The sequence below is a fragment of the Phycodurus eques genome, chromosome 5 (genome assembly GCF_024500275.1).
Source record: "Phycodurus eques isolate BA_2022a chromosome 5, UOR_Pequ_1.1, whole genome shotgun sequence".
NCBI classification, from domain to species: Eukaryota; Metazoa; Chordata; class Actinopteri; order Syngnathiformes; family Syngnathidae; genus Phycodurus; species Phycodurus eques.
This window is the reverse complement of record NC_084529.1, coordinates 30,559,587-30,586,981: the sequence shown is the minus strand read 5'-3', so window position 1 is coordinate 30,586,981 and position 27,395 is coordinate 30,559,587. Positions and strand designations below refer to the sequence as shown.

General features: G+C 43.2%; 1 protein-coding gene across 2 annotated transcripts in view; it reads right to left on the bottom strand.

Moving 5' to 3' along the window:
* Positions 1-5,562: 5,562 nt before the first annotated feature.
* Positions 5,563-27,395, bottom strand: part of si:ch211-212o1.2 (uncharacterized protein LOC492735 homolog) — a 34,327-nt gene continuing 12,494 nt past the window's right edge. For both annotated transcript variants that reach the window (XM_061677042.1, XM_061677043.1), the window contains exons 2-6: positions 23,145-23,264; positions 22,558-22,649; positions 16,779-16,923; positions 10,215-10,427; positions 5,563-7,241 (exon numbers count right to left, since the gene is read on the bottom strand). In XM_061677042.1, coding sequence (XP_061533026.1) covers positions 7,120-7,241; positions 10,215-10,427; positions 16,779-16,923; positions 22,558-22,649; positions 23,145-23,264 — 692 coding nt within the window. In that variant the 3' untranslated portion in view covers positions 5,563-7,119. The remainder of the gene's footprint in view (positions 7,242-10,214; positions 10,428-16,778; positions 16,924-22,557; positions 22,650-23,144; positions 23,265-27,395) is intronic.

The window sequence follows — 27,395 nt, the reverse complement described above, 5'->3', positions numbered from 1 at the left end:
CGAAGAAGACTGAGAGAAAAGAAATATACAGGCCATACCACAAGATGCGAACCACTCATCGGCAAAAAAAAGAATCGGAAGGCCAGATTGGATTTTGCAAAGAAGTACAGCGATGAGCCACAAAAGATTTGGAACAAAGTTTTATCGACTGATGAGACAAAGATTAACCTCTACCAAAGTGATGGAAAGGCCAAAGTATGGCGAAAGAAAGGATCTGCTTATGATCCAAAACACACAAGGTCATCTGTGATCGTCTCGTCTGTCATGTCATGGCTTGGGCTTGCATGGCTGCTTCTGGAACAGGCTCACTAGTCTTTATTGATGATGTAACTCATGATGGAAGAATGAATTGTGAAGTCTGCAAAACCATTTTGTCTGACAATTTACAGAAAATGTATCCAAAGCTTCATCGTGCAACAAGACAATGACCCAGAACACACTGCCAACACAACAAAAGACTTCATCGGGGGGACAACGTGGAAGGTCTTAGACTGGCAAAGTGAATCACCGGACCATAACTCAATTGAGCATGCATTTTACCTCCTGCACCCCCCACAAACAAACAAGAACTGAAAGAGGCTGCAGTAAAGCATTTTAAAATGAAGAATGCAACAGTTTGGTGAAGTCAATGGGTCACAGGCTTGATGCAATTATTCCAAGTAAGGGTTATGCAACCAAATATTCAATGTTATTCACTTTAAGTTAATTTAATCATGTCTGTTCCAATACTTTTGCTCACTTGAAAAGGGGGTAGCTTCAAACAAAAGGTGTTCTGTCCCGAGTTGTTTAACACAGCTCGATGTAAATACCAAGAAAAGAAAGCTGGAATTCTGAACTTTTGTCTCCTATTCATCTTTTGATCTGAAACACAAATGTCTTCAGTATACAACAAAAACAAAGGAATTGACTTTGTCGTTTCCAATACTTTTTCAGGGGACTGTAAATGAAGCAAAAGAGACATGATATGAGTACAGGTTGCACACAGCAGATGAAGTTACAACATTAGCATGGTAAATATGGTAACTACTCATGTTTTGGGAAAAGATGAATTGTAAAGTACTGAATAGGTCTGCACAGAGAAGTTGCGTTCATGTGGACTGGTACAGAATTTGAACAAAGTCTCTGCCGCTCATAATTAGATCTCTCACATCTTTCTGTCTTTCTCATGCACACGCACCTCACAATTAATCACAGGAGTGACTTTGTGAAACATCTGAACAATGCAACACCCTGATACACACAAGAGTGTGAGCACACCCTTGATCCTTAACGGAAGGGGACTATTTCATTTGGAGTAATACGTTTTTGTATAAACTGCCTGGAAAAGGAATTAAGGCCGCTTGAACTGTGCTGGTTATGGCTTTGTGTAAGGTAACCAGAGCTGCATTGAGTTTTGTGGCTTGCACAGATTCGTGTTCACTAACAGCATTAGCTTCTGATAAGCGGCGCTTACTTCATAGCTTGGTGGAGTAAACGACACGGCAGCGGTGCTGGGGTATTTGTTTGGCAATGTGTCCGTACACCGCACGAACACAATAGTGTATGTACTGCTGCCTCCGTGAGTTCAAATCCTTTCATTATCTTCACAGGTGTTCCGTTTTTCCACCCTCTGGGCAGCTGTCAGCTGCAGAGCGCGCTCGCCACCGAGAGACGAAAAGAAAGCCAGACTCACCGACAGCATATTGGTCAGAAATACGGTGTATAAAGTGTACTATAATTCTTGATCGTTGGGTTATTATGAAAAAGAAATCATGTCACTGAGTCCTGGGTCATCTCTAATGCTGTGGACATCGCCACTATCTCTATTCCATACTTTTAGACTTAACAAGGATGTCTGCATAAAAAACAAAATCCCCTGAAAATAGACTGAGTAGTAATTTTAGGTTTGTTTTCCAATGACAAACATGTATTTCATTTTGCACCAGATTTTGCCATGCTCACATTTTGCTTGAAAACAACACGGCAACCTATGACATCACATTTCCTTCTCAAACTAGTACGTGTTCTGTGGTGTAATTGTTGCTCGTATTGAAAGTCCGTATGATTTTATTTAATTTTTTTTCGACAATAATCAGTGAAAACAGTGAGGTTAGGTACATTGGGTACATTTGAATAGGCTTGTTTTGTCAAAATTAATCACTGTCATGCTTCGTTGCAGAAGGAATTTGGGCAGTGACAAAACTATGCTGTGTGTGGGCTCTGTGTGCAGATTCAGTTCTGCCTGTACACGTGGTTTTTGTCAGCTCACCATCATATTTATTGAATCACTCAGGGTTCTGAGACCTTTGAAAAAGGGTTTAGGAAGATGATGTGACACAGACCTTTGCTTTAAAAGGCCTATTGTACCTTGATGGCCAAAGCTGGCCGGCGCTGTGTTTGTACGATCGATGACACCGTAATAAATTTGATCAACACTGAGAAAACTTTTATGGTAAGCTTAGATACATACTCCTCGAAGGTCTATGACATCAAATGTGGTCCGCCTCAGGGTTCAGTTCTAGGACCTTTATTATTCAATTTGTGTATGCTTCCTCTTGGCAGTGCCATCAGGAGGCACGGAGTGAACTGTCATCGCTATGCTTTTGATAGTCTGTCGTATAGCTCTCTGTGTCTCCTGATGCCACCAATCCTGCGGATGCTCTTTGTGACTGTATTTTAGACATCACATCCTGGATGGCAAAACTGAAGTGTTAGTGTTATTTTAGACTGAGCTCTTGTTTGTCCCTCACATTCAAAATCTAACTGCCGCAGCCACCCCTATGAATTTGTTGACCACCCACCCCACTGCTAACCGCACTCGTCAGTCAGTCACATAGATCCAAGCCTTACTTAGATTAAACGGCAGGAAAGTTACCCCCCCACCCGCCTCCATCCTTTCACGATAGGTTCGGCATCAGAAAACCTTTAACAAAGAAGTTTGGAAAGTGAAACCATTTTTTTTTTTTCATTTCCTGAAAAGTTGATTTTAGAGGTGTGTAACACACACACACACACACACACACACACTCACACACACACACACCGTTAACACTGGATGTGAAAGTGCAAACACAAGAAGCAATGTAGTAATGACAAAGGAGCTCTCACCGTGAGGGATATGAAGATGTGTGGCAGATGCTGCTGCCATGTTTTTAGCAGTGACAAATGAAGCCAACACTCCTTTATAAGCTGATTAATTAACAGTCACACAAAGCTGTCAGAGCTGCTGTCAGACCACATGTACGCGTACTACGGGTTTGAACAAATACACCGTAATGAGTAGACATATCATCACTGTCACTGTTTTTTGGTTTTTTTTGGGCGGTGGCTGGCTCCTGCGCTGGGACCTGTTGGTGTCTGGGGTCCCCATGCTGTCTGGGGGGGGGGGGGGGGGGGGGGGGGGGGGGCTTTGGTCCGGTGCCCTTGCCCCTCCCGCTGTCCGGTGCACTTCGGTCGGGCTTGGCACCTCCCTGGGTCCTGGGTGGTCGGTGGCGTCCCCTCGGTTGGGTCCCCTGGTGGACGGGCTCGCTGACCCCCCCCATCGTTCACCGGGTGCCCCCCAATCTACAAATAACTTTTTTAATAATGTTACATATGTTCAAATATCAAGACTGTCTCAGTATTGTTCCGTTGTTGTTTTCACTTCTAGTCCACTTGGCCACTGTGTCCCTTTGCCTGCCCCCCCCCCCCCCCCCTAAAACCCTTTTCTGTCCGGCTGCATTTTCAATAAACATCAGAATAATTACAAATTTTTAAATAAACAGCGGGAGTATTTCAAACTCCCCTGTTCCACAGCAAAACTGTTCCAGCAGAAAGGCATTCAGATCCACCATTCTGCCAGGCCGTGCAGCTGAACAGGACAGGTTATTAAAAAAAAAATCAAAATAAATAAAATAAATCATAATAAAATAAAAACATCTAATAAAAAGTAAAAACCTTATCCCCAGTAGGAGTCATAACAGTAAAAATAAAAACTTTAAAATTACATCCAGCCATTTTCATTAGGGATTTTGTACTGTGGATAAGTGATATTCCAGCCACTTGGGAGCTGCTGAAAGTAACTAAAAAGTTACTTTTTTCGAACTTAGTTACTTTTGAAATCAAGTAATCAGTGAAGTGACTAAGTTACTTTGAAGCTCAAGTAATCAGTAAAGTAGTAGTAGTTACTTTTTCAAGGTAACTGTGGCAACACCGACCGCGAGTTAGGATCACAGGTGGTTCGGGGAGCCAACAATCCACTATATGCGGAACGTCAGGTGAGCAAACCCAGAAAACGGGATAGCTGACTTCCTGTTTATGCTACGCTAACGAGCATGACGACGTATTGATTTTCGTGATTGTTTGAAGCCAAAGTTGCAACAACAACAAAAAAGTCACCTGCATTTATTAGCGATGCTGGCTTTCGTTTTATGACTTAAAAACGGAGTTTTGCCAACTTACACCTTTATCTTCAGTGCTGCCGTGCATACAATGCGGATTGCTTTATCGCCTCGCTCCTTTTGAACGCGCGCAACACTTTCTAGAGAGAACAGATAGCTCAAACGTGTCTGGCCAACTGCAATTTGCACTCACGTGCTGTAGTCATGCGACGCGAGTCTCTCTGATGAACCAAAATCCTTCACGGAGGCAATAATAAATACCTATAGATAAAGATACTTGCAGTGAGCAGAATGTTGCGTGACGTACTGGAGTCAAAGGAGATTGTCTTCTTCTGAACAAAATTACTCGAACGTGAAAAGTGTTTGGGGAATTTACACTTTACCCTAAAAGTTACTTGAATAGACTGTAATGGCATAAATGTAATCCCACCTAGATGGGATTACATTGAAATGATTACATGTGCTTCAAGTATCTTAGGTTTAGAATGTTAGAATGTTTTTCCACCCAACTCTGAACACTCCTAGTGAATTTCCGATATGAAATATATATCTTAAGTCACCTTTCTGTCATCGAGCATCTTCTTTCATCCTCTCTCTAATTACCTCTCCTCCTCCTCCAGTGTTTGGCCCTTCCTCCATCCACAGGGGAGGCTGCACCAGCTGTTGCCCAACAGGGGTTCCGTTTTCTGCGGAGGCCACTTCAGGCTCAGTGAAGCAGCCCGAGACGATCCGCGGTCCGCGAACGCAGCACAACAAGGTGACCTTGGGATTTCTCGTAGAACGCATCACACTGCAAGATAGGAGGAAGTGATTCATCACCAAGCAGTACAAAACATACAGCAGCTTTTCATACTTTTGAAAGCTTTTTTTTCTTCTTCTTTCAAATGGCAGAAACGCTACCTGACACTAGAGGGCGTAAAAGACACATAGCTGCAGGTCGTGGCAAAGGAATAGGAATGTTTATTCCCATTAAGCTTGAGCAAGGATGGGAGTCAACTCGAAAAAGAAATGAAATATAACTATGAATGCATATTCCCCCCCCCAGAATTAAACACAAATAAAACATCTACTCTACTCTAGCTTCCACTCCAATGCTACAACTATGGACAAGATTTCTTTGCAAGTGAAGTACATAATTTACCATTTAGCTGCCCATAACTACGTTTTAATATTTGTAACAAAGACCACAGAGCACATGAGCATCTGCAATAGTTTAGCTCTTTATTCAAATGAAAGAGCAGATAAAAACATTTAAGGCAGACAAGCAGCGAGCATCAAACAGCAATATGTAAAGTGGAGAGTTTAAGTGTACGTGGCTCGATTCGTTAATAAGAAAAGAGAAAATTGCAATTTTATCGAGCAAACAACCAAACACAACACAAAACATTTGCGCATGTGTGACAGAAATTTGGAGTGAGAGTGTTCATGAGCGTTTATGTGTTTGGAGGAACACTAAAGTGTTGTGATTTCTTGACCCTTTGAATGCAGAAAAACTTTTTGACTTGTTTTTGTATCAAAGGTGGATAGAGGGCATTGCGCAACAGTGAATGCAACTTGTTGACAGACAGCACCAGGAATGTTCGGGACATGACATGGGACGAGGACATATACAAGTGCAGCTCAACACATTGGAAGATTTTGGAAAACTCATTTTCTTTCGACTGTTCAATTAAAAAAAAAAATTTAAATTGATGTATTGTATAGATTCACTGCACACAGAATTTTTACAAAAATATATTATTTGTATTATTATTATTATTATTTTCTAGCTAACAGTTAAACAAAACACCAAATTCACCATCTCAAGAAATTGGAATATTACATAAGAATCAATGTTTTTGAATACAAACATTTGGGAGGTATGATCCTTCCAAAAATACTTTCCAATGAGTTAAATGAATCAAGTTACAGTTTTTGAATCAAACTACTTAAACAATGAACTTGTAATAATGCTATTCTTACTTTTTTAGATGTTTTTCTCAATGATGATGCAACAATTTACAGGGGGGAGCCAACAAATGCAAGGCTAAGAGGAAGTAAAACTGAAACGAACTAAGCTAATTAAAATAAATGACAAAATAATGTTATGCTGTGTGATATGGGCCAAATGAAAAGCCTGTAGATTGCATGTCCATTTTCAAAATGAACCATATTAGTTGACATTCTGCCTTAGTTATTATTCAAGGTGTGTACACATTTCTCCATTCCCACGAATGATGGCAGTACCCTAATAACTTATTTCCTGCCACATTGGCTTTCAGTGTATTAGATACAGTGCCTAATTGCTGAGTGTGAAGCAAATAATAATAACAACTCCCCAAATAAACGTGGTGCTATTCTAACTAAATATTTCGCTTTATTCTTTCTTTCAATAATACGTGTGAGTGTGTGTTACTGTGTGCGTTAGGCAGCATGGCATCAGCCCTGGAGAGCCCAACCTCCTCCACCAGGACACCAGCACACCTCACAGCTTAAAGTGGCCTTCTAAATACACCAGCTGATTGGTTGCTACGTTTCAATCATGTAGGCATTTGGAAAGCTTTTTTTTTTTTTTTTTCACAAACCTTGTTAGACAATATACATAACTTTGCATCTACGAAGATTACAGAACTTTTTATTGCGAAAAGGGTTCTCATAAATACAACAGAAGCACTGAAACATTTACAGTGTGTGTGTGTGTGTGTGTGTAAGCTTTTCTTTGAATATATCATCTCCTTGTGTACAGTTTCTACATCCTCCTTTCCATCTGTCCATGCATCCATCAGTCAGTCTTCTTGGCCCAGGCCAGGTCATCAGATCGAGGCTTTTGACCAGTCAGTCGCTCGATCAGATGCTCCATGCGCCTCCAGAAGCCCAGCTGGTCCAATGGATAGTTGCACCAGCCTGGGAGGGCACAACAGCACACAAGATGAGACGGGGAAAAAAAGCAATCCCAAAACAAACAAAAAGAAAAAGTGCATCCGACCAATTTCTACAGAGCGCATCCTCGTTAGGGTCGTGGGTGAACGGGAGCATATCCCAGCTGGCCTTTGCCAAGAGGCGGGGTACTCCCCGGAGCGGTCACCAGCCGGTTGGAGGCAACAAAATAGTATGCATTCGACGAGTAATGACTTGCACGCAAAGGGCAACCGCTGCCTTGCAGTGACTCCACTGTAAGCATCCATTTTCCAGCCTTCCCTCTTTTACCCTCCAGAAAAGCTGAGATCATCTTTCATTTCACATTGCTTCATTATGTCATTAGTCAGCTCATCAAGTCCTCACCTGCACCACAACCTGACTTTCTCACGCCCATCTCACACACACGCATACAAACACACCAGTGACTGTTATATTTTAAAGCACTGCCTAAAACTGTTATCATACACAAATATGATCATTATTAAGGTGGCCTGGATTATTTTGTACTGGATAAAAGGCCCAATAGTGTTTGAGGAAAATTAATTAACCAGTGTTCGGATTTGAATGTACAGTACGTGTATCTCAGTCCGCAAGTAAACTTGACCATGCAGTTGCACTTGCACATTTGCAACAGCACGCACGCATGTACGCATGCACGCACACACGCATTAGGTTGAAGAACTAAAGGGCTTTGTGTCCTCTTCCCACCCTTGTATGATGCCCACGCACTGCCACCACCCGTGATGTGTTTGCATAGGGTGCATGCTACGGCCGCGTGCGACTGTGTGCGTCGTGTCCCTTCAGCGACCCGCCCTCTTCTCAGAGCCCGAAGTTGCGTTTGATTTCACTCCGCTTCCCTCCATCCCTCCATCCACGCCCGTCTCCGCCGTTCGCCATCAACCTCCTCCTCTTCCCCCCTCCAAATCCCTGCTTCCTACCCGTCCTCATCCTCCACTCTTCCCCCCTCTGCCTGTGAAGTCCTATTTGTTAGAACAGACAGCAGGTTAGCATTAAATATACATGGGGATTGTCAGCCAGTGGCAAACACAAAGGCAGCTAGGCGAGCCCCAGTGGAATCTGAGCCCGGCCCAGACTGCTATGCTGAGGGAGACTGAGGTGGTGGTGGGGGGAGCTGTCACTGTCCCCTGAGGGTGCTGCACTGCCACCAACCCACGCAGGCACACATACAGATTACAAACCGTGAAGAGGTCACAAAGACTAGCTTGCACACAGATGCTCAAGTATGCAGATGCAGGCGAGCGCGCGCGTCTACAAACACACACTTTCCCCCGTGACGCCCCCCTCGGCTCGCTCACGCACATCTGGCGTCCGCTGGGGCGCCAGGGTGACGTACAAGCTCATCCCCCCTCGTGTGTCCTGCCGCTTTGCTTCTCCCTCTCGCTCACATGCGCGGAGAATAGCGGATGTGGCTCTAATACGGGCCCGGCGTCTCCGAAGACACATACGCACGCTAACAACATTTTCTTTTGAGTTATTTAAGTCACCGCCATTTCGGCAAACTTCTTAAGTCAAGAAATTCTGCCGTCATCGGTTTCAATTAAGGTGATGTAAAATAGCCGCCCATCTCACACACACACACACACACACACACACGCACACACGCACACACAGATTCATGCTATTCACACAACTTGACCTTTAAATGTTTTGACACCAGGATGGTCATTAAACCTAATTTTGAGAATTTCCTTCATTTTTAAGCGGTACCTGATCTAATCTCCGATTTGTACAGCAAACTATACACATCATCATCATGTAAATAACCACAATATCACTTAGCAGGCAGGATCTTATCAAGCATACTAGTACACAAGTAGATGGCAGAACATGTGAGTGTAGTTGCCTGACCAAGGATTTAAAGTACATGGTAATCAGTTAATGACAGTTCCGACATTTGGAGGTTACAAAGGGCACAGAATGAACGAGTTTGCGCAGCGGCCTATGAATATGTTGTCACACGGAACAAGAAGGCGCGCTCAGTTAAAGCGGGATTCACATCATTGTCCTTTGATTTGTATTCATGGTCAAGAAGGGTTTTTCATACATTTACTGTAATTATGACGACTGCATTAGCTGATACGCTGTGGTATGTACAAATTCAGATTAGGTCGCCGCTGGAGGAACAGAACTCTGTCCTAATCCTAGGACTCCCATTACTGTTAAAAACATCAGAAAGGTCAATACTGTCTATTCCAAATTTGGAGGTGATGCAATTCTAATTTTGGCCTTAATACTGAACTGTGATCAGATTCCTTATGCATAAAATGTACTTCCTCCGGAACCGAAAGGAGAGTATGCCGGCACATTTCTGCCTGAAATGTTTCTTTTGAGTTTGTTAATGGTTTCCGTTCATTGTGGGGTTAATAGCCGTACCGTGGGCGAAGGTGGAACCCGGGCAGGCTTTCGCTTGTGGCAGCGCGGTTGGCTCTCGATGGCCTTTTTCGTGCGAGGTAGCTAGCTAGTTAGCGCCCTCAGCTCGGCCGCTAGCTCTCGTCAGTGTCCACCTTAATGGCTGGGGCCGACGACTCTTTCTCTACCATGCTGTGGTTGTCCTGCGCCACCTTCGACTCTTTCCATCTGACGTGGTTGTTGCTCCTTTTCCACTTTCCCCATTTATCTGTCATGGGCGACATCCATCCCCGTTGTTGGCTTTGGCTCGGCAATCCGACGTTTCTTGCTCCTCATCACCACTGCGTCTGCCGAGTCTGGAAATCTGTCCAGATTTTGGCCGGGCTGGATGGGGTACCGTCTCTGGGATTTGACTGCAGCTCGGACACAGACTCCAACAAGCTCACTCTTACTGTCATTGAGTTGTATATAATGTAAAGCGTCTTTTAGTGTCATGAAAAGCGCTATATAAATGTCATTTATTATTATTATTATTATTATCCTAAATTAACTCCTACAGTATATTTAAGCAAGTGAGAAGAGCCTTACCTGTAGTGATACAGTAGTACGTCTCGTGTGGCGAGACGTGGTGGATGCGGTGGTGTTTCCGTGGCAACACCACATGCCAGTCCTGCAGCAGCGTGACCCAACGCGGGAGCCCGAAGTAGGAGTGGCTCCACTTGTGAATCTGGTTGGTCAACGTGACAGAAACGGCCAGGGCGAAGACGTAGCAGTCCCAGGGATAAGACGCCGCCGAGGCCTCTGAAAGGTGACGACCAAAGCAAAATTCACATTCATTCAAAGTGCATTTTCATTGAATTCTCTTTTTTGTTTTTGTGTGACATGTTTGTTGGTTTTGTTCTTTGAACACAGTGTTTTGTTTTTGTGCGCAACCGATGCGTGGTTCATTTTGTGCAAACAAATGATATATATCCGCAAAGGTTGAATCATGGTAACTGTTCTTTTCTGTTGAACAAACAACAAACAAGAACAGTCCAGTTGCCATGATTCAGCCTTTGTGGATTACCATGACCTGGATGACTGAATATCTACACAGCCAATAAAATACATGCCTGTTTTGAATTTGAAATAAACCATCAACCATATTTTGCTTTTGTAATTATGAAGTGTTTGAAACCACTGGTTTAGCCTCACTGGGAGTGGAAATTGGAAAATCGGGAAGGACAATTGACTGACCCTGATATGCACGTTTTTGGAAGGCGGGAGGAAATCTGCGTACGAGTAGAAAACTTACACAAGGGAGGGGCGAAACGCCCCACAGGAAGGCCGGAGCCCGGATTCGAAAAACCGACCTCAGCACTGTGAGGTGGATGTGCTCACCACCATGCCACCTTAGTAGAACGCACTGCACTTCAAATGTTTGCGTGGATAATTTACAAGTAACAGCTTCCATAGCGTGTACCTGTTAATTTATTGTTTTGGGTTTTTTTTGAAGGATTTGTATGCTGTGGTAACCAATGAGAAATGTGGTCCAGGCAGGCATGGATTGGATCCAAACAGTTTCACTATTTTATTCAACTAATTCTTCATCCCCCCCCCCCCTGGAATAATGTTTGTACCATCACTTACATTTTGAAGTAAATTGAAATAAGACCAAGAGGATTGTCTGGAGATTTATTTTTTATTTTTTTGAAGTTGTAAACGACAAGAGAAGATTAGAGAATGATTAGAGTGAAAAGCTAAAGGCTCCCGCCCATCGAGTGACGCGGCCAAACCTCACTGAACTGTTGCAGTGCGCTGGGTTCCAATCGGTTGGCCAGATGTTCTACAATTGAAATTTCGAATTGCCGGAGAATGGTGTCACAATGCCGCAGATTACGGCCAATCAAAATCCACATAAGCTTTCACTCACGGTAAAAATACATTTCTGGGTTTTAAGTGAGCGAGACACACTCGGGCCACTGTACCGCCCCCAAGCCGTACAAATACAGTATATTAAGTATCAAATATTGTGTTTTACAACAAAATTTAGAATTGATAATGTTCCTGTGGATGAAATAACAAAGCTTGTGGCCACAAAGTACACGAGCAGTACTTACCACGCTTGAATGAATGGGAGCGAGCGAGTCTCTTCGAAAATATCCACACTTTCGCTGTTATTTTCACCCACGTCCTCTCTCATTAGCAACTCGCTTCTTCCACAACTAATAATTCATCTTTTTATGCTTTAATAAATGGAATAAAGTGCAATTAACTGTATGTGCAGCATCAACAGCCTGTTCTGGGCGTCCATACAGCCAATCGCTCAATGTGCTGGGCTGAGTCGACAACTGTCATTTTTTTTGGTTTTGCGATGGTCCGATCCAATCGGGTTCGACCTCATGGCTCAGTGTGCAGCGGGCCTCAAGCTTCATTAACTGTGAACTGAAAGTGCTGCTGGAATCATGTCACATTATTTCCACTTTCCGTTTGAGTGGAGTGCTGGTTGATCGCGAATAGGGCATTGACTGGAAAAGCCCATGCAACAGACGGCAACAGAAGGCCTGCACGACCAATGGCCTCTTGGTTTATACTGTATGTATCTTTGCAAAGTGTCTTTTTTCATCCAAATTTTGTCCCTGAAGGTCTGCTTTGTTTTACCACATCACACACTTGTGTGTTGTTTCTCTGACTTTTAGCAGTCTTTCTCGTCGTCTACCTTCCACATCCACTTCTTGAAGTGCAGACATGTCAGCTGGATACGTCACCTCACCTTCTCCACTGTCCTCCGTCTTTGTCTGGTGACCGCTTTCCAGCGTGAGGAGCTTGACACGATACGTTCAGATGTCACCTCACCGCTACATGGCCGTCATACTTTCCCTTGTGTATCCCTGAACCCTCTGAACGGTGACTCCTTCAGCAATAGACAGAACAGGCAGAGATGTCACCTTCCTTTCTGACCCACTGTGTAGATGTGACCTACAAGTGGGCCTCTGTTTTTCTACCTATAATCTTCTCTCCCCCCAACCTCCATTGTTTGCCGGAACCCCTTGAAGATGGCCGACCTCTGCAACTTTTACTTTTGGTCCTCTTCAAGTCCAAGTTAGGAACATTGTTCTTCTGGTCGTAGTCTCTTCACAGTATACATTGTATACAGTATACAATCTAATACAATGATATATAGAATATAATACGTTGTCCATAAAAGTATAGTTGTACACTCATTGCAAAATTCAGAAATAGACAGGGATTATGGAATGTAGTCCAATCCAAGTGGCCAGTTAACAGGTGCCACAAGTTGGTGGACTTTCTCAAAAGAGTGGCTATACAACTAAATATTAGTTCACTGATGCACAAGAAAACTAAATCTTGAAGCATTTTTGAGTTTATAAAGTAAAGCCATCTATCCATTTTCAGTGCCTCTTATCCTCATTTGGGTCCCGGTTGTGGTGGCGCCTATGTTGGTGGACTTTGGGCAAGAGGCTGGGAACACCCTGCAGCGGTCGCCGGCCAATCACAGGGTACATAAAGACAAACATCCATTTACGCTCACATTCACAATTTAGAGTCTTCAATTAACCTGCCAGGCATGGTTTGGAATGTTTGAGGAAACCGGAGTACCCAGCGGAAAACCCCCCGCATGCACGGGGAGAACATACAAACTCCACACAGGACAGGCCGGATTTGAACCCGGGACCTCAGAACTGCGAGGCAGATGTGCTAACCAGTTATTCACCGTGCCGACTTGTGTTAGACTTTGGATAGGACTGGCATCATAAGGTTTTCGATGCCTTTAATCACAGCTTTGACAAGCTTCCAGATGACATGACACACATTTCATGTGACTAGAATGTTGTTAACCTTGGCACGTGAAAGTACACTCGGTAAAAATGAATCCAACGGCATATCTTTCAATATCTCTAACTGATGTCACTGGCCCTCCTCCAGCTCTGGGCCAATCAGTGACCTTTAAACTCGACACGGCGGCCTGCTCAATAACTTTCCACAGTTCATCTTCTTCCTCCAGACCTGCCCTTTCCACCGTGCGCTCATGAAGTCGGTGCACATGATGACCAGTACAAGTCCCCTATGCCTTCCCTCACTTCAGCCACCCTCGCAAGCTGTGCTGCCTCTCGCGCATGGTGAAACGTCAACATGCTCAAAGTCACTGCCAGTGACCCTGCTGAGGCAACGTTCGAAGGTCTTCACACTCGTCACCCCAGTCTCTGAATCTACATCTGCTCCACAAAACATGAGATATACCTCCACAATCTAATGAGATCCAAAACAAGAAATGTACCGCAAAAAAATATGGCTTTACAAAAACAATAATACAGTGGTGCCTTGAGGTACGAGTGACTGCACCTATGGGTTTTTCGAGACATGAACCGCCAATTTTTTGCTTTGTCTTGTGAGTGCAGACTGGAGATACAAGTGCTGTATGGTGCCAGTGAACACAAATCACTTCACAAAAAGCAAAAGTTTGGCAGAAAGTGAACAACTGTTCAAAAAAGAGGCTTCAAGCTAATTTTTGCAACTTTGCTGTCAAACTAAACAGAAAACAATGAGAATTACATTTAAAACAACCACATAGCTTAGGGTTTCAGTTCGCTATCTTCATTTATCGTGTATATTATTTTGCGTCAACAGCTAAATAGCCTCTAGGCAGACATTATAAACGTACTCACAGTCATATATTATTTATCCTCTGCGAAGAACAACCAATATTAGTGCGTTACTGATGAGCTGACCTTGCTTTTTTTTTTGGCCGGAAAGCTAGAACAGATTAAGGAGTGCTTTGAGTTACAAGTGTGATCATGGAACAAACTCAACTCGTATCTCAAGGCGCCATCGTACTCTCAGAGAGGCATTCATTCAAAATGTTTTTTTTTTTTTTTTTTTTTTTTTTTATAAATGATCGTTGTGTGCGCAGTGGTATAAAGCTCCACATGTGATGTGTATATGCATAATGGAAATTTCTCGAAGCATGATTCAGTGCATTGCTATTCCACTATATTGTCTATTACTAATCTGCTAACGTATGATTTTAAGTGCATTGCTTTAATATGATTGTTGGGTGTAATATCAAGCCCTTCATGCATTCATTCATTTTGTATTTTTATTTTAATGCAACAGTTTTGGAACTCAAAGTATAGAGGCAGAGTTTAATGTTTAAAAAAAAAAACGTTAAAGAAACGTTATAAATTTAACACAGTTATGGTTATTTGTTAGGCCTTTTCACACTGCACTTGCTCAGTGTGAAAGCACGATGACAATGACAGCAATGGGGGTTACGGCTTTCCATATTTGGAATTGGTGAGGCAACAGCCTTGAAGGAAGTCGGGAGGCTTTCCCCGCTGAGTGGACTGCAACTCGACAATATATATTTGTCATTGTTGGAAAAGCGTGTGGTGCGGTGTGTGCGTGGGGAGCATTGGGTCCGCCCCGGGTCCCCCATTGGGACCGCCCCGGGTCCCTCGGCGTGGGACGTGTCCCGTCCGTCGGGCTGCTCTCGCGTGGAACCCTGGGAGCGATCCCGCCCCTCGATTGATTAGGTGGGGTCCTCAGCCTCCGCGGTGCAGGCACAGCAATTACGGGACACTTCTGTCAGTCTTTGTCCGTGCGAAACGATGTCAATTCACTTGCATGTCTCCACAGGCACACACCCCTGGGACCCTTTCGCTGGGTGCGGGGCCACACACTTATTGCGACAAATCGCTCATGAATATGCAAATTGCTTGGGTATCCCCCTCACTCACACTCTCGTCCCGTAGACTTTGATAATTCATATAGTCAATCACACACAGCCGGATTCACGACCCTTGTCTTGCATGCTTCTTCTCCTGTCCTTGTCCTGTTCTAGCTTGTCCTGTCCTTCCCTCACAGGGTGTACCATTAGTGCCCCATACAACACTCCTCTAATGTTTCGTTGTTGTAGCTATGTAGTGATTTACTTTTCTCATCCTGTTTACGATTAGTGCTTTGTCTTTTGTCTTCGTTTCGCTCTCCCCTCTAGAAACTTTGCTCTGTTCGACTGATCAATTCTGATTCTAAATAAACATCCATTATAATACTAAGAAACCACAGCAGCAGCTTAAAAACTCCACTGTGACACAGTAAAACTGTTCCGGCATAAAAGGGATACAGATCCTCCATTCTGCTTGACCTCACAGCCGAACAGGACAACAACAAAAAAACAAAAAAATAAGGAAAAGAAAGCCTTAACTTTGCTTATACCGTATTAAAGAGGAGAAGGTGACGCAGCAGGAAAATAAATAAATAAATACATAAATTAATGAATTCAAATAATTAAAAAAACAAAACAAAAGGGAATGGGAATATCCCATACGAAATTCACAGCAGCATTTCGGAGTTAAAGCTCATTCGTGAGCTTTCTTGTTCCAGGAAGAGTGCTTTGAGGGTTTTTCAGGCTGAGGACGCAGATTTGAAAGCCTCTTGCAGCGACGTCTCGGCATATTACAGGTATTTTTCTCGTGGCCCAAAGTTTGGGATAGTGGAACGTTGCAATTGTTATGCCTTTCTCCATTTCCCCCTTACTGTTTACAGTACAAGCCGGCCAAAATAGCACTCAGAAATCACTCCGCCAGCCACGCTCCCATTGGAGGAGCTTTTTGACATCACCGCGTCAACTCCACACAGGCGGGGCTGGGATTTGAACCCCTGTCCTCAGAACTGTGAGACAGATGTGCTAACCAGTCGGCAAACGTGGCTGGGTGTGTTTTTGCGACCTAAAAAAAGTGTCATGTAGACTGACGAATGCAAGGTCAGTGCCAGAAAAGGCGTCCAATGTCAGTCAGAGTGGAGCAGATGGTTTTAAAACACTTTTGTCTCATTGTTAATGCAACCTTTGGGCAGTCTGCATATCGGTCACCGATTGGTCATGACATCAATCAATTCTGTGTACTGTAAATCATGAGACGCAGCATCTAAGATTATCCGCACCAGTGCAGTGAAGAAGCTCAAATGCATAGAGTAGAACATATTGCTTGCCAAGTAAATTAAATTCTATTATTATAACTATTAGCACAGGAATATTTCCTTTATAGGTTAAAACACAAACTTGCATTTGGTAATGTTTCTGTGTCCTTGCGGTGTTCTCTGGGTTACTGAGTGCGTGAGCTCAGATTCTGTGTATGTGGATGCGTGTGTTACCTGGTGTGCAAGTGAAGAACTTGTAGGCCATGTGCGTCAGTGGTAAGATGGGGATCATACAATTGTCTCCATTGGTTTCAATAAAGTCGTGGCGGGTGATGGCGGTCGGGTCAATGTGGTGCTCCCTGAACGGCCGAATAAATGCCTGCGGAGACAGAAAATGTTATACTTTAAATATTTAACGAACTTTAAATTGCTTCCTTAAACGTGGCAACATATGAAGCCGTTTTTCAATATTTTCCGCAATTGCCAAGGGAATAATAACTTGTGTCCTAATGAGATGGGTAGGTGTGCTGAAATCAATCGCACAAAAAAATAAAGCAATCCCGCTCAGCCACTGTGAAGCTGTTTTGAAAAAAAAAAATGTACTCCAATTAGGAGAACTGATGTACATTTTTTTTTCTCTTTTACGAAGAGCACACGTTGAGAAAAGGAAAGTTGCACAATTTGAACTCCAGCACACCAGCGCACACAAAGGCACACCAACACAAAACCTCAGCGGCGCTCAGCAGCCGGTGCAACCCCAAAGCTCACATCCAGCATCTTAATAAACCACAGAACAGCAGTCAACTTGCACAAATGCACACACACATGCGAAAACTTGCACTTTCCAATACACACATAAAGAGGCACAAAGAGTGCAGAGGCATACACCTCTCTGTGAGCGCATGAGGCATGGCGAATAAACGAATCTGCATCTCAGACGCGCAGAGGGGACAAAAAGCAGCTCAAACACTCACACAGAGCGTAAAGATCATTTATTTACAAGTGTGAAGAAAGCCAAAAGGCAAGGTGTGTATCTTTATGATACACACAACCGTGGAGACGTCAGCGGGAAAACTCATTATTGTCGCACGGTCGCACAATGATGCTCGTCTATTTGCCAACTTTGTCGCTCGTCGCCACTGGTATCCCGACATCCTCTGGTCGCTTCTTTCCACCTCCGTCTGTTCTCCCAACCCTGCCGCAGCCCTCAGCCACATAAAAGGCCGGCTCAGCGGCGGAGGTCGTGCCGAGAGGGGCGGCATCCTCGCTCCCAGTTAACGGCGGGCCACCGGTCACCGCGTGTCCTCTAATCCCACACCGTTTAAAGGCCGGCCTCGCACGACATCGGCTAATCACCAGCTCACATCGCCTATCGCCCCGGCAACCAGCGCCGTCCCACTGGTTGCACAGACACGCCCTGCCGCCCCCTTACATCCCCTTCTCTCTCTCCACTTTCCTACTGTAATTTCACCTCAGTTTTTGTAATGTATTTTTTCTTTTTTTTTTTTGCTTTTGTGTTGCTGCCACTCTATTTATTTCCCTTACAACCTCAAAGTAACTAACAGATTTATTCCACTCAGTGAACCTCGCTCTAATGGTCCAACCAGCCTTATTAGTGTTGCAAGAAGAACATGTAGAAGAAACATGTTTGTTAATGATGTGATTACAGACAGGAGGAATGTGACCAAACACGTTAAAGCTATGAGCAGCCACAATGTCGTTTCACTGTGACGCATCTTTGTTGTCAAAGGCTAGATTTACACTGTATCTTTTATTAACTGTACATATACATTTTATACAAGTGACACGTCGAATGTCTGTTTACACAAAGTGCACATGAATAACTCCACTTGAATCAAGTTGTGACAGTGACAACATGGACATAAACAATAACACATAAATAATACTTAAAACTCAAACGTTACCATCAGTGGCAGTTTCTGGCATGTGCGATATTTGCGGCCACACAGGGTGTCATTTACGCGTTATCAGGAGTCCCACTAAGTAGGCTACGCAGATGCAAAGAGATGACCCTTCCAAATATGTATCACATTTGTACAAAATAAAAACAAAGAAGTCTGTCATGGTTAGGTTTATGGCTAGGGTTGAGGTTAAAGCGGTTTAGGATGGGTTAGGGTTAGTGGGATTCATACTAACGCTGCCACATTTAAGTCACGTACCGTAATTTCTCGTGCATCATGCACAATCTTTACCCTTCAATCTTCAAAAGCCAATAGTGTATATTATAGATAAGTCGAGTAAAAGTTAGAACATTTCTTCACAGTAAAATGAGGAGATGTGTTTCAGAAACCCTATCAATTAGTTTTAAATCTTGTGAGTTATAAATTTGGATCATATTTAGGTTCACATTTAAAATGATATAATTCATCTATTTACGGTATTCGGGGACGAACTGCCATAAAACAGCATTTTGAAAACTATACAATGGCGCTAGGCATGCTGCGAAATCTTCTGATTGCGAGCCGCCATGTTTTAATGATGATGTCATTATTGACGTCAGTGTTGGCGGCTTACTGTCAGATGATGTCCCGGCGTGCCTAGCGCCGTTGTGTAGATGTCAAAATGCTGTTTGAAGTCAGCATGTGTGGTTATTCTCTTTCTGCAACTTTATTTGTGTCTTACCTTTTTTTTTTATTGTCTGGCGCCAGGAGTGGACGTGTTATCCACGCACATGACGTCTCTAGCTTTCATTATTATTGCGCAAACTGTCTGTCGTGCCAGGTGGTCATGTGGGAGGTGGAAATTACCTCTGCAAAATCACAGTGTTAAAACTAAATACTAGGGTCCGCCAAAGTAATATATACATAACTAAAGAACGAGTAAAACTTAGTATTAATAATAATACTGATCCGACTTAATTTGAAAAACAAATTCACCACAAACCTTTATTGTATATAAATATATCAATGGATAGGCTGTCGTGGGTGCATATTATACATAGGAAGAAGGGTTTTCCTGATTTTTGGAGTCAATTTCCGCAATTTTCAGGGTGTGCATTATACTCGAGAGCGTATTATACATGGGAAATTACGGTACTTCTTTTCCCGCCTACCGGGGGACAGCAGCAAATCATAATGCAGCGGCACGTGTCCTGCAGCCAGTCACATTGGAGTGGGGCGTGTCCTTTCTAGAACATGAGTGGGATTCCTAATAACGTGTCATTTCCCTCCATGTCATGACAGCACAGGTGTTACTGATGAGGTTAATGAGGGCCTTGATTCATCTAATTAGACACACCTGTGTTTACTTACCCCGTCATTTCAACAAATGGTTGTTTGGGAGGTGGAGATAGAGACACCCAGCCAATCAGGCATGGTTTGTTGATTGGGCCACACCCATTCCCATTTTGTCAGCTAATTGTAGCAATTGCTCAAGACGAAAGGTTGTTTTTTTTTTTTTGTTTTTTTATGCTTTAATCACAATTGTCACCATCGACTTGGACCACACCGTGGGAAAAGAAAAATACAAATTGGTGATAATTGGCCTTGACTGCTAGATTTTTAGATGTTTCCCTTCACTTGCAATGGAAAATACCCTACAGGGTTACCAGTTGGAACACACCACAGTCACCAACTTACACTACACTTACACTAATAAAGTAGTAAAGTCAAAATGATTTAATATTTGTATCAAAAAGATTAGGCCATAAATATAAAAAATGACATTAAAACCAAAAGTACAAGGGTAAATGTGTGTGCCTTCTTGTTCCGCGTGATGACGTATATGTGTAAATGAGTTCATTACACGCCATTTGTAACCTCAAAACGTTGTATGTCGGTACTGTCACAAACCGAGGACACCCTGTATAAGGTTATTTGTACATCCATCCATTCTCTGCACCACTTGGTGTGCTGGCGCCTATCCCAGCTGACTTCGGGCCACAGACATGGTACACGCTTAACTGGTTGCCAGCCCATTGCAGGGCAGATGTAGGAAAAACACTGAGGAGATGATGTTATAAACACAAAGTAACAATGTGTTTGAATGGTTTGACAGACTCTGCAAGCTACTGCTATTAGCCTCAGGTGTTCTCAGGCCTGCTTGCCTTTCATATTCAAATCAGCTCAAAGCATGTAAACAGAAGATCTTTATCCTCAAACTCAAAACACACATGGATGCTAAAACAACAACAGTGCCTGACTTATTATTATTATTATTATTATTATTTGTATACACACACTGTTCTGTATACAGGTCCATTCTTGTGGTAGAGGCCATGGAAATGAGGGGCTGCAGGGTCTTTGGGCCCAGTGGCATTCCCAAAGCCCACAAAAGGCCTCATCAAAAATAAGCTTCACACTCACGTTGCCTTGAACATGGAAATATGATTCAAAACTATTCATGTTATAATGATAACCGGTGTTATTTCACACAATATTTTGTTGTTCAAACAGAACCTCGAAAAGTAAGCGCGAACTAAAATGCACTGGGTTCACTGTAAAATGTGAGACAGTTCCCTTTTCTGACACACCTTGTACATCTGTCACGACATGTCAAATGAACTCATATACACACACACACACACACATATATATATACATATATATCTCTATATATATATATATATATATATATATATATAAACATTTACTGAGTGGCAGGATGTGACCCCGCCCCCCCCACATTGACCCAGAGTTAGATGTGCTCTTATGCTGAATCGGTTTCAAAAGCTAATTCTTGAACCAATGAAGCTAAAATTGATGCATCTATTTAAATTTGTTGTCACATGACCACTTATAGTCAACTTTAAATACTCAAGAGTTGTCTTGGGAGGTCATATGTGGGTGACAGTGACAGTGACTGAAAGCAGAGCAAATCATTTTAATAGAAAATAGCGTATTGAGCAAAATAGTGAAATGTTGGAAATCTAACGTAAGGAAGCTGTTGGACCTTTAAATTGTTCACATTTCCTGAATTCTTGTACTTTTATGCACTAACACCTGATGCAGGGGAGTCTTTTGTGCCGTTTTAATTGGATTCTGGAATCTTCTTTGACTTTGGAAAAGATTTTCTTTCAAATTGTCCGATTTGCGAATACCACATCCTCCTATAATGTTGAAGGAGCATAACATTGATGTCGGGCAGAAACCTTGCATCTCCAAAACCATGAATTTGAAGGAAACCATTTTCAATACTTTACATTGGTCAATGATTTGTAAAAGTTACATACCCACGCGGGCATTGACCAATAGTATGGATTTGTGAAAAAAAATATATAATTAACGGAATTTGGACATAGGTGGTTTGGGCCCGACACCAGCATTTGTTTAATCCATCTCACAACAAAACAAAAAGCTGGACACAAAAATTAAAACCTCCTCCTTTTTATTTCCTTGATATTAATGATTTCTTTCCAAGACCACAACATGATAATATATGCAATAATTAAATTAAAATAGAGCTGATTAGATCATAACAACAGTGTCGAGTACGTGCATTATACTAAATGTCTGCAGCCGCTGCCGCGATTTAATGTAAATATAATATAGACATATTACAATATTAATCATACACTGATTAATTATGGCTTTGACAGAAATGATAGCTCCTTGTATAATTAGAGTGCTTCAGGTCTCCAAACACACACATTCGACAAGCGCGTAATTGTTTTAGGAATATTTCACAACACACGGAACGCTCATCCCATTAGTCACAAAGAATCTGCATTGCTGCACCTGATCACGCTCATTCTTATTGGCTGCAATGACAACCTTTACTCTCCTTGGCTGTGGGGATGCAACTATGGAGGTGTTCCGATAAGAGATGTAATGTAGTGTACCCATGATGGAGCGTGATGGTATGTGTGTGTATGCATAATACCCGAGATGCCACACTGACATTCGCTGACCACATCACAAGGACAGTTCTGATTCTGTTGATATTAAGGTGCTAACATGCTTTGTTGCCACGATGACAAATTACACTTTTTGCTGATTTTTAAGCATCGTCACAAAGCTGATGAATACGTGTGTTTGTGCGCGTGTGCGCTCACCTTGCCAATAAGAGGGATGTCGACAGATCCCCAAGTATCCGCCCCCCAGTGTACCATTCCCGATGCAAAGTCTGCTGTCAATATTCCCAGCACTAAAACATAAACAGAAATAAATACATCACCAAATATAATAATAAGAATAATAATAAGAAGAAGAAGAATAACCATCTTCGTTATCATCGTCATCATAATAATAATCACAATGTGTCAGATTCGGAGATTATGGTTTAATATGAATTCTATTATCGTTAATGATATCTGCCGAAAGGCTCAGGGCAAACCTTAACACGGGGTTTCTCGAAATGTTCACCCCAAGTGCCGCCATAATGACCTCTATTAAAATACAGTAGCATAGTAGGCCCCGGCGTTCATCAAAAGGGAGGCCGATATCAACATCAATAAATAATAAATCCTTTAAAAACTGTAAGTACATAATGTTACAATTCAAATGTATGCACAGAAAAGTTCAACGCAAAATTGAGCAACATTTGAGATTTGGTGATTTCGATTCCGAGATCTTTATCAGTCTGTCCTGTCTTTGAACAAGTGTAAGTGTATTCCTTATTTTTCGCTGCGATCCAACTCACCAATGCCAAGAACGATCTTGTATAAGTGCAGCGTGGAGAAGTGCAGGAGGAGCGAGGTGAAGTTGACCACGAAGAGAACGAGGCACACGAGCACACACACACGCTCCTGGACACGCTTACCTGAAGACACACACAATAAACCCTTTTCAAACTATTATCCCAGCGGAGTACCGATTATTTAAAAATTCGATTACTCTGTCGATTCTTATTTCGATTAATTGATGAATCCGATTTTTGAAAAGGTTTTACATTTCCATCCCTTCATTCAAAAAACAGGATATTATTTCAATTTAGTGTGGGCACAAAATAAATGCACAAACATGAACTGATTATGATTCAGTTACTGGTTTGGTCCGTAACGTCCGTCAGAAAAGAAGCATAAATGTTGATCATTATTTTCCAAAGTAATTATTATTATTTTTTTGAAATTATTATTTTCCAGATGTTTGCAAATGTCTTGTTTTGACTAAACGCAAACGCAGTCAGTCTGCTTTCATGGAGGACTACAGAAATTGGACAAAAATGTCCTGTTGACATGCCGAAATTCCGGGGACTTGGACAATTTTAAGTTAAACAATGTCTCTATACGATTAATTGATGAACAAACAGTTTTCAATTCATCGATTAATTGTTGCAACCCAAGCAAAGACATTGAGAAAGTTGAGTTCGGTCAACTGGAGGGTCATGCACGGTGTGTGCGTGTGTGTGCGTCTGTTCCGTTCAGGGTTTTAATATATAATCAGTCATATGAAGACAGGTGTACTCTGGGCTGTGGGGTCATGACCTCTTACATGTCATACACCAACACTGACGCAGCACGGAGCCCGCTCGGACGCACACTCTCACGCGCTCGGGCCATTTCGGGTGGGACGTCAGCCTCATCACAGAGGTCAGCAGTATTCATTTTGAGGACAGCACGAACCATTCTTTGATTTGAAACTCGTTTATCAGCACTTTTAGGAGCGAGGGACACGCACTTAGTAAGAGTGAATTATTGAAAACACACACACACACACACACAGAGCGCTGATCTCGAGGTCATTAAATATGATGAGAGCAGGTTCTGCTCCTTTCATGATACTTGCATGATTTCGCTCTTTCTTTTGGAGTTGTCAGATCACGTGACATCTCACAGCCAATCACGTTTCACACGTGTACAAATAAACAGAAATTGGTCTTCTGTTTAAGAAGTTCTTTGAAACTTAGATCTCCCCGCTCTTCTTTGTAAAACTTTAATGTGCTCAGATCCTCCTTTACGACAGCATTAGCAGCCTATGAGATATTCATGGGAGTTTTTGAATAAAGCGCACAGACCTCCGAGTGGGCGCGCCTATAGACCTGAGCGACTATTAATAAGCCTCTCATAAAGGATGCAGCAAAGTGGTCACAGGAGATTTAAGAGATGTGATTATGGATATTTCAGGAACTGTCAAACGTGACCTTTCACCTTCTGGAAATAGTATCAAAGTTGGAAAGAGACCGAAGAGTTGTTCTAACGGAGACTTAAGTTGAGATCCTCCATGGCGTTAACTTCAATCATCGAAAACAGTGGTATTTCCCGTGGTAGTTGGATGTAAAGACGGAAAGTAGGATTGCATATTTGAAGGTTTTTGAACTACAATTTGTCCTTGTGTTTTACAGTCAGGAAATCCACATTCGGCCTTTGGGAGTAAATCATATTGGCTGCGACAGTGTGGCACGGCACCCAGGTTGGGCATCGCTGATTTAAAGCGACAAAATGTATAAACTACGGATGAGCGAGTACCGATATCAGGTATTAGTATCAAGCCGAAAATTCATGTCTCCCTTATGTTTTTTAAAATTATATAAAAGCAATGACCTGTTTAGTCAGCCACTGCTTCTGGCAGACAAACTTCCTATTCACAGCAAAATATTTTGCAGATATACGGTAACTTGAGTCACTGTCAATCTACTATATATATCTTTGACTATATATATATATATATGGCGGCACGGTGACCGACTGGTTGGAGCGTCTGCCTCACAGTTCTGAGGACCGGGGTTCAATCCCCGGCCCCGCCTGTGTGGAGTTTACATGTGCTCCCCGTGCCTGCGTAGGTTTTCTCCGGGCACTCCGGTTTCCCCCCACGTCCCCAAAACATGCAAGGTAGGTTAATTGAAGACTCTAAATTGTCCGTAGGTGTGAATAGGCGCACGAATGGTTGGTTGTTTCTACGTGCCCTGCGATTGGCTGGCAACCAGTTCAGGGTGTGCCCCGCCTCCTGCCCGATGACAGCTGGGATAGGCTCCGGCACGCCCGCGACCCTCGTGAGGAGAAGCGGCTCAGATAATGGATGGATGGCTGGATGGATATTGGGTGAGTATTCGTTCCTCCCTAAAAGCCCCGGCCAGCGGCCGGATACCCACCACCACAAACAGATTCCTGTCCTGTGGGAAACATTGATGACTAGTCTTGGTAATTGGTATCAGTATCGGCGAGTACTCAAGAGTGACCACTCATGCTAGTATCAGTGTGAAAAAAAAGTTGTATCCGACATCCCTTTTGTAAACCACAGTAAAAATGCAGATCACCTCCTTTCGTGGTCTAAAAGAGCAGTGGACCAGCCACGACACCTGTCATATTACGTTAGCACCTTTTCTAGGCGTTGTGTGTGGCATGGCATGCTTACTGCTGTTGATTTAGATTTCCCCACAGTGCTTTAAAAGTTGATAACACAACTGCAGCAGGAGCCCTGGAGCAAAATAAGAAAAGTAAAACAATCCTTGCTGCTGCTTTAATGTGTATCAATACATTTAAGATGATCCAGTCCACACACATCTGTCCATCCGTACCGAGCGAGGCTCGTCGAGCAGTTAGCTGCATCGATGCTTCGTTGGACACGGGCACGCATGCACACTTCATGGGATCAGTATGACAAAATTCACTGTTTGAATAGGCTTACACACAAAGACACTCCAACTGACAGATTCGCTAACTGACGCTCACATCGGTTTCGCACACACTCATGTCTTGTGACACAAATACACATTTAATCCATCAGTAGAGCACACGCGCACAAACGCACACAGTGTAGGGTCGTGGAGGGGCGGCTGTCAGGTGATGTGCGTCAGTCCTTGGATCCTCTGGCTCCCTGGCGAGGGGAAGGAAACTAGGACAGGCCTCCGCTGAGTGCGCGTATGCACGCGCGCGCGCACACGCACACACACACACACAGGCTCATGTCCCTCAGGCTGTGGCATTGCTGGATATCACACACAGCTACGGACAGAAACACAAAAACAGCCTTTAAAAGGACATATGAAAATTTAAAACTACAAAAGCGTAGAGAGACGAGACACACAATATCTCAATCAGCCCGCACACGCACACGTCAATTACAGCTGGCACATGGACAGCAAAATTAGAAGTTGCACACACAACCTCACCTAAACTTGGTAGGAAAACACTAAAATTAGAGTCCCCCACACACACGTGAGTACAGCAGCCCTCATTAATATTGTTCTGACAACAACCCTCCCCGGTAACCCCTCTGCCACAGCTCAACCTGCAGCACCCCCTGCCTGCGATCGTGCACGTGGGCGTGCGCGGCAATTTAACCTGGGCGGGGCCAGGGGAGGGGAACGAGGGGCGCTAATAGGCTGAAATTAATCAACGCGCCTGATTTGCTGTCTGGGGAATGACTGGCGGCCAGCAGGCTGCCAACACATACAGAATACTAATGCAGGGCACACATGCGCACACTTGAATACACGATATAGTTTGACACTATCATATGGAGAGAATTAGACCAAAGACGAAGAGGTTTCTTCTCAGTGTTATTTTGAAAATGGGGTGAAGTCTGGGCCAAATAGAAGTCATCACATTAGCATTGTGTAAAATCACTTTTATTTTTTTAGCTTTTGGTGGAGCTCTGTGCTCCACAGGCTCCCTGAAGTAGTGTACTTTAGTTTTTTAATGAGACCGCAATGACTAACATATGTTGTGCAAAGAAACAAATGTCCAATCAGGAGCTCGTTCAGACACACAATCGCTGCTTTATTAGCTTTATTGTGATTTATTCCTTGCTTCAGAATTTCATAATGCCCAACAAAGAGCAGTCATTAAAATGTGCTTCTTCAATACAAATCAGACGACTGGCCGCAATGTGAGTTGAGTGGGGTGAATGGGTGCAATACCACCCCAGATCCAGCAGATGGCACAGCAGTGAAAGAAGCTTGTAGCTCTGTCAACGGAGGGGGGGGTGGCAGATCGGTTTTACACCGTTGGGG